The following is a 19,675-nucleotide window of genomic DNA, read 5'->3' on the forward strand; positions in this document are numbered from 1 at the left end:
GCTTAAATGTTGGATTATATAGTGGACATCATCGTTTTCACAAGAAATCCATCTGCTTTGTGTGTTTGTTTGAGTCACTGATATTTTTCTAATGACAAAAGTACCACAGTATGTTTTATTGTGGTGTTTTACAACTCTGCAAAATTACAAAGCCTAAAGTTAACTTGCACAATGACAAATCTGCTTTTCCTGATGACTGGGTCCTATGTTTTTGGTTTAATCCTTATTAGCACAGCCTTTTCTGCTTTGTATTTTTGGTTTTTTTCCACACAATTGTGTCAGATGCTGCTAATTTGAGATAGAATTAACTAAATCATTTAGAACATTAAATGCTTGGGTGGGTAGATACTGCAGCACAGATATGAAACATCACATTTTTTTTTGTCTGACAGCTATAAAGCTTGTTGGCAACTTTGTGAAACTGCTGACACAAAAGGCACCCATCAAAGGCCTTTTGTAAGTTATCATAAGAAATACATTCATTTCTCTTTTATTTAGATTTGGTTCTTACTGTACTTCTATGTGTGGTGTCCTAGCAGAGTGAAAAACTTAAAAGCCACTGCTAAAATAAGATGATATTCTTTGATGCAGGAATTAACTGAGAAACAAATGTTGTGAGATTATAGAGCTGAGGGCAAACCAGTGTTTATTCCACTCTGAACTCATCGTAAGGAGAGTCAGAGTTGCTTTTACCAAGCTATGAGCACTCACCAAAGTGCAAATATTTGGAGCTAAACCTTTATACATATCAGGAAGAATCTGAATCAAATAAACAAGGGATTGATGCAAGGCCATCAGCACTTCTGAAGTAAGAAACCAACAAAACATGTAGATGAGAAGGTTTAGAAGTTACGATTTCATGCACGATTTATGCACGCTAGATTAAAGCACTGTGATCCATGGCAAAAGGAAAGGAGCTGCCAAGCTTGCCTTCCTGAAACAATTAGCAACTGCTGATGGCTAATGGGAGCGGCATGGAATTGCCAGATTTGCTGTTTATGGCAAGTGCTGCCTATAAGCACTTCATCTACACATCCCTTGCTTTAGGGTAGGGATGTTCAGACACTCGTGTGTAGGTTCTGGGCTTCTCTATGTAGGGGAGTGTGTATACTGGGGAGCAGGAGGAGCCCAGTCTAGGGAGGTAGTGGGGAGGTATTGGACCTTAACATTACTGGCAATTAAGGTGATCCATACATGGTAATAAAACAAAGAATGTTATGTGTACAAAAATATGACTTTCGACTTTGAAAATAAATAAGTTCAGTTTATTAAGAGCTGGTGTCGATGCTGAACAAAATACACATCCTTCAGTAAAGAAACATTTTGGTGATCTGTTCTTTTTTTTTTCTTCTTTTTTTTTTGATTTACTAAAATACAAGTTGGACCTTTTATTTTTCTTCTTCTTCCTTTTTGTAAATATATCATTTGTCTCCCTTAATTACACATCCTTAGAACTGTGACCATCATTCTCCTCTAAGCCAAAGACTGAGGTTTGTTGGTTATGTTTTTGTTACTTAGGAGTCTGGCCACAAATGCAGCTTTTGGTGTTGTGGTTTCCTTTTTTTTTTTAAGGGAAAATACTTGACAATGAAAGAAAAAAAAGAAAAAATAGATATTTTTTTCTAATAAATAAAAATAATTTAAAATGCTAGAGGCTATACATGACTAGTTTAGACTATGTTCATTTATAAATGAAGTCGTTTCCAAAATACGTGGAAGCAATATTAAAGGCAGACAAAGAAAGATCTGTCTACTGTATTTTTTTCCCATTAAGCTTGCCCTTCTTAACTTCTCCATCAGTGGTTCAGCATGTAAGGAGGAGGAATAAAATGTCACATCACCATTCATGAAGTTTGTCAGGCTTTAAAAAAATAAGTTCTGGCCTCGAAGGAGTCAACATTCATCTTCAACTTCTCTGATTGGTGGTATCAAGCTGCTTGTCGATTTGTATTGATTGATCTGATTGGCCATGTGAGTGCTCATGGGCTTGATTTGAATGTTTCTGGGGTAGGCATTATCCGGCTCATCTGTAAACCATTTCTTTTCTGCTAAGGAGCAAAATGGGTAGAGACAGAATAAGGAGGGAAAACGAGAGTTTTAATTAGTGAAGCGCATAGACACATAAACACCTTAACAAAAAGAAAAAAAGGAGAGGGGAGCAGTCAGTAAAGTTTATAGAGAAAAGGCAATCAATAGAAGGTGATTTAAAGCTGTGCATTGGATTAATACCTCTGAAAATACTTGTCATGAAAGGAGGATGACACATTTGCAGATTTGATAGTAGAAGCTAAAGAAATCTGTCAATATGCTCATTTGCTTGGTGAATGTAACAGAGCTCTTCTTTTTTTTCCATGCTCAGATGAACACCCTGTAATTAATCTCTTGAAAAAGTGGTACAAATAAAAGGCTAAAGTGAGAAGCCAGGGAGAGCAACTGGGATAAGGGTAATGCAGAAAAGAGCGTGTGAGTCCATACGCAGTGGAGCACCTAAAGCCAGAGGCTTCTCTGAACCATTTCAATCTCAGGGTGTTCTACTACTGCTGATTCAGAAATCATGTAGGAGACTTGTAATGAAGATCCTGTTTCAGTTAGTTGGTGCTAGAATAAGTAGGGCTCGCACTCATGCTGTCAGATGTCTGTGTTCCTGCCCGGTGTGGCTGTTAGATTGCTGCTTAGCAAACTGGCTGCTTGTGCACTGCTCAAATCTCCAGTTTGAGAAGGGGTATGGGACACACCTGATGCTGCAGATGACTGCTCAAGTTAATCCTGAACACCAAGGCAAAGGAAACAAGGGCCTGAGGAAGATTGAAGGGGAAGCTGTTCCTTCTTTTCTGCCTTTGGACAGTGTCTGTTTCCATGATCATGGGAGGAATTTTATGGTATCGATTTAGAGTGGGTTGGGAGCGAGGATGCTGAGAGGCTGTAGCATTGCAGCCATTCCCTAGCTACTTATGATGTCCACAATATGTGGACAAAAACCTCTTAAAATTCACAAAAAAACCCCCAAACAACAAAAAGAATTTTCTTAAGTCCCTTAGAAAGCAACTACTGCTGTCATTTTGTAATTAAAGGTGTGCAATTGTATGAGACAGCTCTATTCAAAGATGGAACCTCCTGGCTTATGGCCATTAGGTGTTTGTGCTTTGACATGACTTTTGAACAGAGGTGTCCATTCTTTCCCTCCTTCCACAAATTCCAAAGGTGGTTGTGAAGAGCAATGGGCACAAATGGTTCTGAAGCCAGGGTTCTGCAGCTGGGGCACATCACATGTATGTAATACAGAAGTATTACATTCCAATGGGGAACCCAAAATGCTTCAGAAGCTTCTGTGTCTCACTTGCGTAATACAAACTGCCACTGTTGCTTACCACTGAAATGCTGCTGTATCTGGGCTGGAATCAAGGCAGGAGTGGAAGGAAGGCTCATTTAAAGTAAATAAATAAAATTAAGCAAATCAAAGTCCACCTTGGAAAGCCAAAGATCAAGCACAAAAGCTGGGGGGCTGAAGCACAAACTAGAATCTGGAAGACCGGGAAGAAAAACAGGACAAAGATCTAGGCATAAATGCATAAAAATAAGCAACTAGTTTCCTATTTAGGACCTCTAAAGAAGTTGATTGATTTTTCCAGAACTACTGGACTTCTCAGGCACTTTTGTGAATATGAGATTTAAACAAACACATATTTGACATGGATTTTAAGCATCTCCATGCAACATCCCACTCACCAATACCAAACCCCAAACTCATGAACTTTTAATCCAGTTTTAGAACTATGTATTATCACCTGTGCTTGTGCTTTTTAAAAGCTGTAATTTGGGGGGAAAAAAAGGAATAACATTAAACATTTGTGGCTTATTACTGAAGGCAAAGCAACTGTATTTTTTTTTCCTTGTATTTTTCTAGAAGGTATTTTGCTTCTTTTTTATACCATCCTACTCATTTGCCATCACGGTAAATACTTTGCTGTCCCCTTAAAGTTGAACAATGTTCAATCTCCCATCTCTCTTTCTCTCTCTCTCTTACCTATTATAATTAAGTTCCCTTTGATTTGAACAGATTGGACGATAGGAATTCATAATGTTACATCCTGCACACTGAAGCTAACTGATTAAGTGCTTTAAATTATTCTTCCTGACAGAATGATAAAGTTACAATCTGTTCAGAGATGATCTACAGCTTGCCAGACTCCTACTGCTTCTTTCTACATTCATTTATCTTTTTGTCAAGCAGTTTAGAAAAAAAGAGAGAAAGAGAAAGGGAAAAAAAAGAAAGAAAACCCAAGCCTCAATTCCATAGATCTTTTAAAGTCATCAGAACATCTGAATTATTAATGAGACTTTAAGGGAATGGTTCCTGATGGGGGCTGGTTTAAGAAAGGTTGTGGAAAAGGGGGGGGAAAAAGTATATCTGGGAATGTGTACACATCAAAATAATTTCAGCTCCATTTAAAAAACCATTTAGTTCAAGTGTGACACATGAACCATTATGCATTTGTGGAAACCAATTTTATGTGATCTACGATTAAACTAACCTTTCAGAGAGGTGTAAAGTGTGATGGTTATCATCTTTTAAAAGCCTTGCAAGATCACATAAACAATTTCAAACTAACAGTTTTCTAATGGTTTGTGTTTAAAATGATTCTGAGGCAAGTTAAGCACTGTGAATTTTTATCTCTACCTTCTTTTTTAATATATGGTGCACAAACTTTCCTTGGAAAGAGAACTTTTGGTGCAAGTTAATCTTGTAGGAGGAAAGGGGAGAACTGTGTGAGAGCTAAGGAATGAATTGCACTGTGTATCTCAGCAGCCAGTGTAAACCACTGCTTCCCCTAGACTTTTCAAAACAAGGCAAGCATTTATATCTTAATCTTTACAATAAAACTCATATCCAGGGAGCTGTTTGCCTTTACCTGTCAGGTAATAAATACATAAAAGAAATAATAAATGAAGAAAAGCGTAGATTCCAATTTCATTTGCTGTTCAAATTGAGCTTTTTTTGCCAGCACTGAAACCTTGATCCATTGTCATCTCAAATCCAGCATCAAATCCTTGCACTCAGCTTTACACCCTCCCTGCTCCTTTTCTGCTGTTGAACTTGTCTTTGACCACATACTGATGAATCTCCTGTGAAAGTTTGTCGACCTATACACTTACCTTTGAAATTTGAGCTTGACACTCCTCATCTTTACTCTTGGCCACTAAGATATCCTGCTCCCAGTTACTAACATCCTTCCTGAACCTCTTACACACTTCTCCATCTTTTTTGTCATACTTATAGTCTGACTTTAGTATGTCTTCCAAAGTCTTAGCATAGATTTTTATGTGTATCTTTAACAAGCTACTGTCTTGTTACTTTAAATCAGTCCAAAAAAGAACTTAAGTCTTTATATATTGTTAAATTCACCAACCTTTTGTTGTTGTTGTTGTTCTTTATCCTGTCCAGTTTGTTTGACATATGCATATTGATCTTTACCATACCTGTTTCTCCACTCGAATGAGATATTTTTTAAGAGCTGTTCAAGAGAGTCTATAATCTCCCTACACTATTTGACAGCTTTGTTTTTGACAGCATAACCTGAGAGGTGTTGGAACTTCATGTATCAGAAAGCAGGAAACATTTCCTTTCCTCTCAAACACCTGTGTTTGCAATGGGCTATTAATCAGCATCCCAGTGCATCCCTGAAGGTCCTATAGGCTTCATGCCCTTATTACAAATAAAGAGGTAATATTTTGCATAAGACTGTTTTCTGAAGCATACAAAAATGTAAATCATTACAGTAAAATGATCAAAATACAGCTTTCTCAAGCCTGTGTAAGACTTTAGCAGGTCTCTCAAACAGATTTATGGTTCTGGTGCTTTAAGATTTGTGTCATTAAGTCCAGACTGAGTAATCGCATTTTAATAAATGTCACTGTGAAACACCCTCTCTTCTGAACAGAGGTAAAGAAACTACTAGTTAAACATGACACAAATCTTATTCCCACCATAATCTCAGGTCCCCTTCCAATTGTTTTAAATGCTTTGGGTTTTCTGTTTTCTTTCTTGACCCTTGCAGTTTCAAATCAGTCTGTATGTATGTGTTTGTGTGCCTTCCCCCTCCACACAGGCAGCTTATTTAGAGCTAAGCTGAAAATTCTCCATGCAATCTCTTCCTTTATGACAAAAAGAAAAAGTAATGAAAGATTCTCCACCCACCTGCTCGGCATTTCTTTGTTTGGCAAGTGAATATTTCACATGTATCAGGCAGTAAGTAATTTGCAGGGAGAGAGGGAAGAAACTATTCTTACTTTCCAAGGTCCTAAGTTTGCTCCAAGGCAACTGAAGTTTTGGGACAAAAATGCTATTCTAGACTTGCTCTTGGTGATTTTTTAAACTAGCAAAATTCTGACTTTTGACAATGGGGATTTCACTGCAAAATGCCTGACTATGACAGTTTAGGTCAGTGGGAACCATGTGAAGAACCTGCAGGTTTGCTAGATACGGTTTTGTGTCAATGCTCAGATAAAGTTACTAAGAACTTAGTTTCCACTGTTGAAACCATGCGGGGACTGCTATAAGTAACAGGGCCTCCAAGCTCTAAATTGTCATCTCTTGACACTGGTGCTGCTTTTCCACTCTTAAAAACTAACCAGAATATTTACTGTTTGACTTGGGATAGGTTTCTGAACAAACAGGATATTTTCTGTTACTTTTCAATACAAAAAGACTTCACAACAAAACATAGTTGATTTAAATATTACACAGAACCACAGAATGGTAAGGGTTGGAAGGGACCTTTAGAGATCATTTAGTCCAACCCCTCTGCTAAAGCAGGTTCATTCCTCTACCTGTAATGACCAATCTCCCAGTTTCCTTAGTATATCCATATCAGAAAACATTGACCACTGTAATAAACTGTTTGATCCATTTGACTACAGGTAGCAGTGAAAATCGCAGATCGTATAACTGAAAGTCCAAACTTTAACATTTCCAACTGCAAGACAGAAGATGAAGGAGAATTACACTTCAATACGATCTGAAGAATTCGGATTTACATCCTTATTCCTCTTCTGTTGCTCACAAAGCAGGCAAGTTGCTGCTTTAATATGTTTCTATGTTTTTCTATTTGAGTTGCACAGTTATATAAATACTTTTTTAGATATATGGAGATATATATATAATCATTATGTAGCATGTGACAAGTGGCTTCATATTAACACCCTTCCTTCCTCTGCTAAATGGAAAACAGATAAAACATTAATGGAAAAGCATTTTGGTGTCAAAGCCATTAACATTCTTCCAAAATGCATAACTGCTCTTGACTACCTTCAGTCAATACTGCCAACATAAAAAGATGCTCATGAACATACACAGGGACCAGGGGGGGTACGGAGGGGAAGGGAGGAGAGGAACTGGAATGAGGAATGGGAAATTAAAGTAATGTCTGCACCAGAGTAGGCATCTTCACTGAGCAGGAACCTAAGTGTTTACAAAAGGACACGTGCAATTAGAAAGGCAAGCAGATGAGAGGATCAAAAAAAATGAAACAGGGTTGAGCAACAGCAGCAGCAGCAGCCAGTTTTACTTCTGGTTTGGAGGGGAAAAAAAAAAGGCAAAAGAAAACCAACAAAACAATCAACCAAACAAACAAACCAATAACTGAATAAAGTTTGTAACTATTTTTGTTTTAATTTCACAACTTTTCACAAGGACAAAGTTATAGAAGGAAACCCACAGCAGTTGCTAGGTCATGCAGAACCATTAATTGTCATACCTTGGCCCATTCTATTCATCCTTGTTGCACTTTAGAAAAAGAAGTAAGCTATGTAAGTTTTACAATGCTTTTAAAGTGTCATATTTCCTGTTGAGCACTTTAACTGGCACATCCTTGTGGTAATAAATATTCTTAGGGCAAAACACGGTAACTTTCTTTGCAAAAAAGAAACACATTAATTTGTCTTTACGATGAAGAGCAACTGTAATAGACTCATTTGTAGGGGAGCATCCGTAATTTGCAAGGTATTTCACTGATAGGACTTACAGCTGCATTTGAATGTACACACACAGAGATAGATATAGGCTGTATTCCAATCGTTATGCTTAACTCTGCACAGTGGTACTCTCTGCAGCCCACTTAGATGGTTCCAGGTTTTGTCAGTAAAAGTGCTTGGCTTCATTGTCAATTCACACAGCAAGCAAATCTTGAAAATTACCATGCTTGGGGAAGGGGAAGGTAGAAAACAACACTAACCATAAAAGCACCTTGTCTGGGTTGGCAGTTACAACGCTAATCACTCCTACATCAAAGTATTTCTTTTCCTGTCTGCATGCTTTCTTGCTGGGTAGCCAGGAGAGGTGGTATATGTTTCTGGCCTCCCTACCCTGGGAAACTCTTCATACTACCTAGAACTAGCTCTATATTTCAAAAGGTTGGCATCTGAAATTTAACGAAAGAAATCCAAAACCCAAGCTTGAAGTATTATTTCTTATGTCTGTCTAGGATAGGTTCCTTTCCACCACTATTGTTTCATTCCCTGACACGGTTTTTGTTTGGCTAGGTGTGTCGTTGGTGAGGATCTGCAAGAACCAAACCCTGGCAAGTGCCTAGAACACGATGCCTCAGCACAGTGAGTATTTCCATCCTGGCCCTCTCATTCTGCTCATTGGCTGTCTAGTGCACAGCACCTTTTCTTCCCCAAATGGGAGAGACCTAAAAGGCACTCAGCTGTCTTCCCCTGTACTCCTGCATACTGGCATGTACTTGTTGGAAAGAACCAGCTAGAACATGGAGCAGGATTTCTGGAGGATCTTTGCACATTAGGACTCTTGTTAGAAGATTTATACCACCACTCTAACTTGGAAAAGTTAAACTGCCATCCAGGGAAAGGAACAAATTCCCTTGAGATCTGATACTTAAGCATAGAAAAATGCTTGCTCTTTTCTGAACATTATTTATTCTGTACATAAGGTGACTAATTCACCTTTTAAAGATGTAAAAGTCCCAGGAAGGCAGTTTTTAACGACTTACATCCAATATTTATGATACATATGGCTTTTTATCCCAAATGTCAAAAGTGAAAGAAAATATAGCTATTCATGTGGCAGTATAAATAGACAGAATAATAATTTAATATGCAATTAGACTCTTTCTAAACTTAAATTAAACCATTGGAGTTTTACAACTCCATGCCCAGACAACTTCAGTGTTAAAGGAGAAAGACACTATCTCCAAAAGGCTAATATTTCAGAGAAAGTCCTTAAACAAGCAGAAAAGTCCCTGATGTTGCTTTGGTATAAAGCAGGTGCGTAGCAATAATCTACACCAAGAGTGTAAGCCCTATACAATATAAGCTTTGAGAGTGAAAAAAATCAGTAGGGATTTAATTCTTTTTTAATGTGTTAGTTTTATAAGCTTCAAATAAATGTAGCAACTCCTGTAAATACGAATATTAAAAAAAAACTATTGCAACATACATCAACACTTCTGCACTAAATGACTTTCTTTGTGTAACTGACATCACGAGCAAGTGTTCATGTTAAATACACCCCATTTTCTGATATGTAGAGTGAGTTATTTGTTTTCAGTGTGCCTATGGGTTTAGATATATGGGTTTTTTTCCTCCTCTAGCATCATAAATAACTTTTGGTCCGTCTGCTTTGTTGCTGTTGTGCTTAAGGGTTTTATGGTGGAGAAATAAAAATGACAATCACATGCACACTGTCATACAAATGCAAAATATGTGTACAAAAAGGGGGGTGGGGGAGGTGGGGAAACTCCATGGGAAAAACAGGGAACATTACTGCTGGAAACATTAACTGGGGAGAATGGGTGGTGAATGCAAGTTTCACACACAGTGGGAGCAGGTACACAAATCAAAGTCTATCTTCCTGCACATACTTCTGTTTTTCCCGGGAATCCCTGGTCTTGGTGCGGTTCGGTCTGTTTGCTGTTGATGGGATGGAGTGAACTGATGAGCTCTTCTTGCTGGAAGAATAGGAGGAATGGGAGGAATGAGAAAGACTGGCCCGGGACTGGCCAGCGTTGTGGTCAAATTGCATCAAACAGAAGATCAAGTCTGTCGGCACAAGCTCAAATTCATACGGTGGGTTTGTGATAACATAACTGGAAAGACAGGAAAAAAGAGAAAGAAAGAAAGAGAAAGCAGGTTTAGATTTGTACTTAAAAGATTTCTTGTAGAGTTGTTGCCTCATTGACATTTACTCACACTTTTACATTGTTTCCTACAGCATGTAGAGAATTTTATCTCACACCCATTACGATTTAGGACCTTCTTATGTCAGATATAACTTTTTGTGTGTTTCCTGTTGCACAGACATACTGCCTGAGTAGGATGTCCAAGGGAATCACATCATGACACCCTGCAAGTCACCCTCCTTTCTGTAGCTGCACTGTAATGCAATGACTCTAGCAAACACGTTTAAGTATGGACAACAACCAGCAACTCACTCACTAGCAACAGTCTTTTAAAACATGGCTGGAAAGCATGAAAAGGACAATTCAAATTGCATTTATATTTAAATGTGTATTTATTATGTAATGATTTTAAATAATTATTAATATTTAGTAAATATTACATAAGGGGGGGGTTAATACTGTCACTAGAACAAGGGATATAATTTTTTGATTGTGATTATACGTTAAAAACAAAGGTTAAGGAAAAAAGGTAAGGGAGGTAAATCCTGTTTACCAGTGGTATTCCCCAGGGCTCAGTGCTGGGGGCTGTTCTGTTCAACATCTGTGTCAAGGATCTGCATGAGGGGATCGAGGGACACAGTTTTGTGATGAGCTTGAGGTTGGACTTGGTGACCTTAAAGGTCTTTTCCAACCAAAATGATTCTGTGATTCCATATGGACATTCATGGCCTCAAAGAGATGTATAAAGAGAAATCTGCACACCCAAGAATCCAGCATCACTAAGTGCAGATTCGTACACATCCCAGGCCTGAAACATAAACTTTATCAATGCCAAGAATCCCCACCTTCACCTAACCCCCCTTTCAGGACAGGAAGATCTTCCAGACCCTGCTGATAACGTCTGTCATGCATGTAAAAAGCATGTTTGATGAAGGCAATAGGCATTTTCTGTCCAGGCAAGAAACAAGTGAAAATTGATCACAAAGCTCACAAATTCTTTTCCAATTAATTAAGTGTTCATAAAATATGTGGCTTAGGTGCTTCAGGGACAGAAGTCACTTATTGATCCAACAAATAATCCCAAGTATAGCAAGTACAATGTAAATCTAAACTGAAAACTAATTTTTCTGTGCAGTCTGTCCCAATCCTTACAGAAGAGACCGATTTGGTGGGGTGTGTTGCCCTGTTCACCCACTAACGATGCATTTTGTATAGAATGAAACAGTAACAGATGCCAGATAGGTGAAAGTTCTGGTTAGGGTCTCTCTGTGTATCTCTAATAGGCACTTAATTAAGACACATTTCAAGTAAGCTGCTACATGGTCTTCAGTTAGCAAAAGTGGAAATGTATCGGCTCTGTTTAAAGCACTGAGGTCAGCCTTGGTGGTACTGAAGTTAAAATGCAGCCTACCAAAGGAAGGGTTTCAATTTACTGGAAGAAATGATGATTAAATGCAGAGAGTACCCATGGAAAACCCACAGGAGTGTTTTTTCGAGCCTTCAGAAAACAAGGAAGTCTAGCTACTATAATTATCCAGTAACTAACAGCTGATTCAGGTAGGCAAACTGAAGTCTTGTCCTCGTATGCAAGCAGTGGATCATGATAAATCAAACAAGAAACGCCCTGAAATTGTACTTCAAAAAATGTTGGATTCAAATAAGCTGAAAACTTATCATAGGATATCCAGAATATTATTTAAACTCAGCTCATCATAAAGGGTCATCATAAAGTCCTCAAAGAGTTAGCTTTTGTGTCAAAGTAATGTAAAAAACATGGCAAAAGCTCTTAGATTTATTAGAGACACTGAGATCTTCCTCTCTGCAAAGGCTGAAGGCAAGTGAAGCAGAGATGTTCTAAAAGACTGGACTTACCGTTTAGTGCATTGGCTGGGAGTACTTAGATGTGCATCCCTTAATCGATAAATCCCAAAGCAAAGCATATTGTATGTTTTCAGTGCTTTACAAAACAGATCTCCATAACAACCTCCATCCTAGGAGAAAGAAAGGAGAGGGGTGGGAAAAAAAAGAGAGAACAGCACATTTTTTCCGTTTCTTTTCTCTGTTAACAAACACAAATGTCAGGGAACAGTATTTTCAGTACTAGCCTGTACAACAAGGGCAATGTATAGAGAGTCTGCTGTTTGACACAAATGAGAATCTTTTATCCAAGGAAATGAATAATCTAGTTTGTTTCAACTAAGTAGTTACTTAAAGTGATGATCATTTTGGAAAGCCTTGGCCCACGAAATAATGGTAAACTGGGAGCAGTGAGTGATTTGCTTTAAGCTGGAAATAGAAATTCTGGTACCAAACAGTGCATATTCTACATATTCCAGTAATTGTGGTATTAAAATTGTTACTGTTTTTTGCCTCTTTTTTGGCAGTAGCCGTGCTGTCATCTCAACAAAGAAATTCATTGGTGAGCACAACAGAAATTCGAGTTCTGAGGGGTTTAAAGGAGAATATCTTCCATCATATAATAAGAATTAAATATATGTCATTTTTTATGAAAAAAAGCTTGATCAGCAAGGAAAAAAAGTTCAGATTTGATAATTTGTATATCAGAAAAACTGATTCTTAAGTAATGGCGAGTGCTGACGTGTTCAGCCTCCACTGAGGTACTGCAACTGAGGCTTCGGCAAAGTCATACGATGTTAGTCTCTAGCTCTGGATGGGCTTCTCCATGAACTGAAAGGCTCTCATCACCCCTGATCCTTAAACTGGAACTCTCTGTCATTTCTATGAAGAAGGTGGCTCCATTTTTTTTGAACAGAACTGGTGAACACAAGGTCAATTTAAGAACCATGGAGCCCTACGTCATCGTCAAAGCAAAGTGAGTGCTTTGGGATTTGTCTCAGGATTACAAGATTTGGTCCAAAAAAACCATTTCTAGATACTTCTCTATCCAACTGCAGTTTTTGAAATAGGGATTATTTGGCTTTGGTTTTGTTTGTGTAGGTTTTGTTTGTTTGGTTTTTGTTTTGTTTTTACTCTTAGGATAGCAGAGTCAAAAATGTCAGAAAAAATGGGATTTTGCAAGAATTTTAGTTCAACCAGAAAAAGCAAAAAACAAACCATATAGCTTTGTTTTCAATCTAATAAGGATATTTTCAGTGAGAACTGGAAAGACTAAATAAGCTTATCAAAACCCAGCAGAAGTTCAGACGCTGCTCATGTTTACAAAGGATTATTGTTAGAATGGTTCTATCATCCAAGTCAGTTCATCCATCTCTTTAGCTGACAACTAAGATGAGCCACAGGATTTTTCTGTACGAAATACAGGCAAAGAGTCTGGTAAGTCACCCAGCTTCTTAAAAAGGGTAAGATCAAAGCTGGTGCCCTGTGCTGTAAATTATCAAAGGATCCAAAAGGTCCATTAAATTAAATAAGAGAAATCACACGCTAATTGAGATTGATTTTTCCTTCCATCTGTGAGAAAATGAAGAGACTGCAGACCAGCCTCAGTCCTACGTTTCCCTCATGATCTTACCCCTAGGTCTGCAAACGGCCCATCATACAAAGCCAACTGAGCAACTCGACACCTGTCCCTGTTTGCAAGTGTCTGGGGCGTGCTGTAACCTCCTCTCAATGCATTTTCCTCGGCAATCAGCGCTTCCAGCTCTGGTGTGGCTCCTCCTGTTACCAATGTCCGTATCAGTGTGAGGATATTGTCATTGAAGTATGTCTGCAGAGATAAAAGAAAGCTCTTTAAGCAAACACCATTAAAGTCACAACTGAAGACATCCAAATTACAACTTTTCTGGGTTTCTGCTGTTTAAAGTTCTTGGCTGTCTCTTCAAATAATTTTATATAGAAAGTGAAAAGACAGCGGCCTCCAATTACTCTATTTTCTTCTATCCCATTAGGCTCCTATACTAGATCCCTCCTTTTAAACACCAATTCAGGCTGATTTTTATTAAAGTACAAAAATTTGAATGATTTATGTTTCCTATAATTGGTGTTAGTAGTGATGCAATGACTGCTTTCCTTCTCGTTGCCTTCATGTCTAATAATGGGCTTTAGGACATGTAATTGTAAAATTCAGACCACATTTAAAGCTTACACAGGCTAGATTGCCTTTTTACTCTTGTCACCAATTCGTTGGGGAGCTGCCTTTGTGCTGCAAATGTCATTACTTATTACTGTGGCTGGACTCTAGCAGTCTAACCGATGTATTGTACTAAACATCTTATTACGAGACTTGACAGTGTTCAGACATAAGCATGTATCAATTAAACATCTTCAGTTCATTCCAGATAAATGTATGATGAGTTGGGGATCCTGGTGGTCCTTTTAAAAAACTCTAGGGTATAGGGTAAGTGTGGTTTATTAGGGAAGATTTACTCCACACTGACATTTTGCCAGCATCTGCAGCGTTGCTGGTCTGTCAGGCAAACAATGGGTATTTTAAATATTAATTTAATGCCAGATGAATGACTTTCAAGTTCACTTAAAAGTATACTGGTATAGCCCAGAGATACTCGGGCAAATATCAGCACTGCAACGTCCTGGGTGAAAAAAACCACTGTTGAACAAAATAAAAAAGGAGATGCTATCACTTATAATGTCACTAATGTCTGTGCTTTCAGAAGCTCTGCGAGTGTGAGGGACACACAAGAAGATAAGGAGCTCGCTGCAGAGTCCATGGGATTGGGGTTACTGGGGATCGTGGGTTCCGTTACTTAAGTTTGTGACTCGGAACAAACGTCTGTAACTCAACCAAGTAAAAATGAATACTGAATTCTCAAACTTGCCTTGTTGTCCAAAGGCAAGGCTTTTTAAATTATGCTTTTTAATGAAATTCTTCACTCTAGCCATAAAATGTAATCGTATTTAATACATGGGTAAACTGAGGTACAGCTTGAAATCGTGTGTCCCGGGATCAAAAAGCACAACTGTCTTCCTATCCATGTTCCTTTGATATTCTTTCTTTGTATAATGAAGCTTCAGTTTTATTGTTCACTTGAGGTGACAGATAAAACAGGGGAAAACGAATTCTACGCAGTGTTTTTCACTGTAACATTGAAGTTTCGTAACTCCAAGCTCCTCTGCTTATTTACACAGGCATATATGCCACCCACCTGTTGACTAAATTAAAATGAGAGGAACATATTGTCATTGTTACACATGCCCTAAAGCAAATATTTGCATCTCATCAACTCCAATTATTTTAAATTAGCCCGGGTAAGGTGCTACAGATTTTAAACACAAAGTATACCGTAAAAGACTTGCCTGACTCAGAAAGACTCAGCTCGTCTAAACCAACAGCTAATCTCAAATCATCTCTAACATATGTGGATGCACTCTGTAGCAATTCAAGTGTAATACTCGAACCTTTCTTAACATATAGAAAAATCAATGTGACCCCTTGCAGGACTATAAGTCTGGAGTGATTACATGATGCTTAATAGGAATTGCCGTGGTGAGAGAGACATTCAGGCATGATTGTTTATTCTTCAATTACTTCTTCCTTGATGTCCCTGAGGTCAGAAACAGATTTGTCCTCTTTGGCAACTCTTCCCACTGTGCTATACTTTTCCAGCATGGAAGTACTCAGAATAAAAAAATGGACATTAAGTTCAGACACTGGATTCGTGGATATAAAGCCAAATTCTGCCAGATTCAGAGGTTGGAGGCACTGCAATTGCACAAGGTGAACAACAAGGGAGAGTGTGGAGGCTCCTTCTCTGGAGGTTTTTCAAAACCTGCCTGGACACTTTCCTGTATGACCTGATCTAAGTGGGACCTGCTTTAGCAGGGGAGGTGGACTGGATGATCTTTAGAGGCCCCTTCCAAACTCTACCATTCTATGATTCCGTGAAATAACCTTTCAGTAAAAATGCGCTTCAACATATTCTATACGGCACTTTAAGCCCACATCTTCACAAAAGCATACCATTTCCTGCAATATTATCTTTTCTTAAGCCTTCCCCACTCTTTTACTCAGTATTTTTGACTCCTTTTTCTTCTCAGCATCATTCAAAAATACTATTGTCAGTTACAGACTGCTGACTTGTAGTGATTGGTAAAACATGCAAAAGTCTAAAACTGTACTAATGGCTTTACTACTCCTTAGGATGTATCATTAAGCCAGCCTTCACTGGTTTCCAACTCTTTACTCTGTAATTCAAATTAAAGCAGCTATAGCCAGAATCCAAGATTTAAACACATATACTCTTAACTCATCTGGATTTTGTACTGTGCAAGTGCACAACTTTCCCTTATCATAAATTCAGTTGTAGCTCACCAGAGCATGATCTACTAAGAAATTATACTGTGGCCATATGGCTCATTTTACTACAGATCTCGTATTAAATCTAGAAATGAAAGCAGTGGTAAAATAATGTAGTAAATCAGGCACCTGTCACAAACTCATTAATACAAATGAAATAAATGAACACACTCGCACACAGACCCCCTACACCCCAGTACAATCAAGACATCATGGGCCTGATTCTGACTTATGTGCCAGCCAGGAGCGACTGTAGGAGCCATACACTGCTATGAAACCGATGCAGATGAGGAAGAATCAGGACTGTTGTCGATAGAACAGAATGCTGTTACCAGAGGAAGGCCTCCCACTGCTAGACAGATGTTGAGGCAAAGATAAGACACTTACTAGCGAAGGAGGCAACATTTATCTTGGAACAATGGCTTAATTTGAGTTTGCCACCATGACTGACCGTGGACGTCACCATTCAATCTGTTGGATGAGTGTAGCCAACTGCCAAAGACTCCAGCTTGCAGGATGGACTGCTCTCACATTACATTTGTGACCCGATCTAGGTGGTCCTGCCTTAGCAGGGGCATTGGACTAGATGATCTCTAAAGGTCCCTTCCAGTCCCTACTATTCTATGACACAACCAATCGGAAAATGCCCAACCATAAGCAGGAAGAGATGGGTGAATAGGAAAGCTGTGCCTTGTCACTTTGCACCAAATCAGGTTGCTTCCTCCTGTACTGATGTATTTAACACTCCTCAGGAAAAAAAACATCTGTCTATGCTTTGGATCGTCACAAAAATCAGACTCCTCTCATTACCTCTTGCCAGTTTGGAATAGGGCGACACTGAAAAGCTGAACTAGCTGATATCCATTTCCTTTGGAATAATAATACACTGAAATTAATATGAGAGTGATCTTCTACTTGCTCTGTGGGAGGGTACATGGCCTGGATATGCCAGTACTTATACGAAACCAATCCACAGAATGTCTTTGGAAAGGTGCTGCTGTACTTAAAGCAACAAGACACTTTCCAGAGATAGCACTGAATCCCTTTTGTTGAATGTAAAAATCATAACTGAAGAAATACTTGTTTGCTACTGCCATTAACCGACCCCCACGCTGGACATCTGTCTGACATCGCTGTAACCGGCACCTGGAATGAGAACGTGAGATAGGTGTAGTCTAAACACAGAAAAGAGGAAATACATCATCCACGCTGCAATTGTGTAAACGGCAAGGCAATCCTGCCACAGATAACTGAGGGAGCAGTGCCACCTAGCCTATGCTCCGGAACGGTGGCGCCTGCATCTGCTCTTTCAAACGCTTTGGGGATGTTCTCCCGCTTGGTAAATCATTTTTTAAAGTATAATTACCAGAGTGCTTATGTTTTGCACTTAATGCTGTCAAGCTTTTTCAATTAATCGGCCTTTTATAGAAAATTTAACTGAAAATTAGCACATCTTTTAGTAACATTGCTTTAACTTTATTAGCACTTCGCCTTTCCTTTAGAATTACTCTAAAATTGCCATTTTCCAAGTCACATCTGCCATTTTTTTTGGTGTTTTCCTTTTCAGAAGACTCCTCCCCTGCTGCATGCAGTTTTCTGTATTGCTTTCAAACACAAATTTTAACTGGCTTTTCTCTTTGAGTTGGAGGGATTCTGCTGAAGGAATAATACACATCCAAACCAGAAGAACGCCTGAGCTAACCTGAGTAACTTAAACCAACAACAAAAGGGCATTTGAGACAGAATCAACAGCAGAAAATTAACTTTGGAAATCTATAGATTCTCAAAGTATTGACCGAATTTTAAAGGTTTGGGATACTTTAGGCTACAAGATGCTGTTTGATAATCCTCTGAGCAATCTTGTACAACAACAATAATGGTCTTGTATTTAAAAACGTCCACATTATAGATTAGAACAGTTAATTTTCTGTGTAAATAAGATCCCTGAGAGAGAACTCTTGAGTAAGGGATATACTGAAAAGTTATTTCTAACTGTTTTAACTCTTGTCTTCCATTCTGTGCTTTTGTTAGAATTAGAATTAGAAGTAGAATTCAGCATTATAGAACAAAAATCAAGACCTTGTTCCAGCACAAGCAAATAAAATCTACGTTATCAAATGTTACATGGCATAATCTGGTTCTGGAGATCTTTGCCTCTACCACCACCACTCCAACAGTACACCATTGTCTATTGTCAGAAGGATGTGTGAGAGGACTGACAACCTGACAGAACTTCTGTGGTTCTCATAACTTCACTGCCAAAAGGAACAACAGAGAAGCTTTGGCTCTCAGGCCAGCTGCTCAAACCTTTGAAGGTACTGTGTGTTCATAAAACTGGTTTCCTTGCAGGCACAGGATTTTCTGGAACAACTATCCCAGTAAGACCCAGAGAAGGGAGCTTCTCAAAAAGAGGCTTCTCTTAAGCTATCCTATGTCATGTAACTTTTTATAGCTGAAGATAACCTTTTTACAAAACATCTACATTACTTCTTCCCATCCCACATTTTTTAGTCACATTCAATTTGGCAATGAGAAGGTCCTTTGCTTTTCAGGAGCAGCCTCATCTTGAGACTGACAGACTACATCATATATTCTTTCCCTGGGTTTGCATTATGTTATGATAAAACAATGTTAACATATAATTCAAGCCCTCTCATCAAAGCAGATATCTTTTCAAAGACTTAATGATTAGCTGGTGTGATTTAACCACTGCCACACTTAAACCACGAACCATGCCTGAAGTCTTCACCCAGGGTACAATAATGCACTTTAACCCAAGCCTGGAGAGACCACTGTTACCAACCCATCCAAAAGACAATGCAGTTTTTGAGCTCGTTATTGTCTTCTGAGTAATGATCTTCAAAGTACCACACTGTGACTCACAGGCTTGTGGAATGTATTGCCTGTGCTGCACAGGACAAGCTGTGTGTAGGTAGCCTGTAGATGGCTATTTTGAAAAGACAACTTCATTAAACCTTTTATCTTTCAAAATAGACATTTTAAATCCGAAATTGTTGTTTTCTTAATAACTGTCATCTTACAGGAAATAATGCTCAACTAGCAGAAGGTAATGACTGTCGACATTCAGATTTGACTCAGAAAGCAACACATTTCCTAACCTGTGATTCATGGGTGGGGTTTAGTCCACTACTTCTATGTTAATAAAACTATGTAAAAGAAAATAGCAGTTTAACACCAATCAATACCGTTTAAATATTATTATTCAATAACTGGATATCTTAGCAATTCATTTTAGATACCCTTTTCCACCTCTTTTTCTACATACAAACATCTATATGCACATTTA

The 19,675-nt window shown here is 38.5% G+C and overlaps 1 protein-coding gene across 3 annotated transcripts in view; it reads right to left on the minus strand.

The window, feature by feature from the left end:
- Nucleotides 1-1,893: 1,893 nt before the first annotated feature.
- The window catches only part of KCNMA1 (potassium calcium-activated channel subfamily M alpha 1), a 445,131-nt gene continuing 427,349 nt past the window's right edge, over nt 1,894-19,675 (minus strand). For all 3 annotated transcript variants that reach the window (XM_062000705.1, XM_062000701.1, XM_062000702.1), the window contains 5 exons: nt 13,627-13,821; nt 12,009-12,127; nt 9,879-10,103; nt 7,755-7,783; nt 1,894-2,045 (listed from right to left, as the gene is read on the minus strand). In XM_062000705.1, coding sequence (XP_061856689.1) covers nt 1,894-2,045; nt 7,755-7,783; nt 9,879-10,103; nt 12,009-12,127; nt 13,627-13,821 — 720 coding nt within the window. The remainder of the gene's footprint in view (nt 2,046-7,754; nt 7,784-9,878; nt 10,104-12,008; nt 12,128-13,626; nt 13,822-19,675) is intronic.

Source organism: Colius striatus, chromosome 8, assembly GCF_028858725.1.
Source record: "Colius striatus isolate bColStr4 chromosome 8, bColStr4.1.hap1, whole genome shotgun sequence".
Classification (NCBI taxonomy): Eukaryota; Metazoa; Chordata; class Aves; order Coliiformes; family Coliidae; genus Colius; species Colius striatus.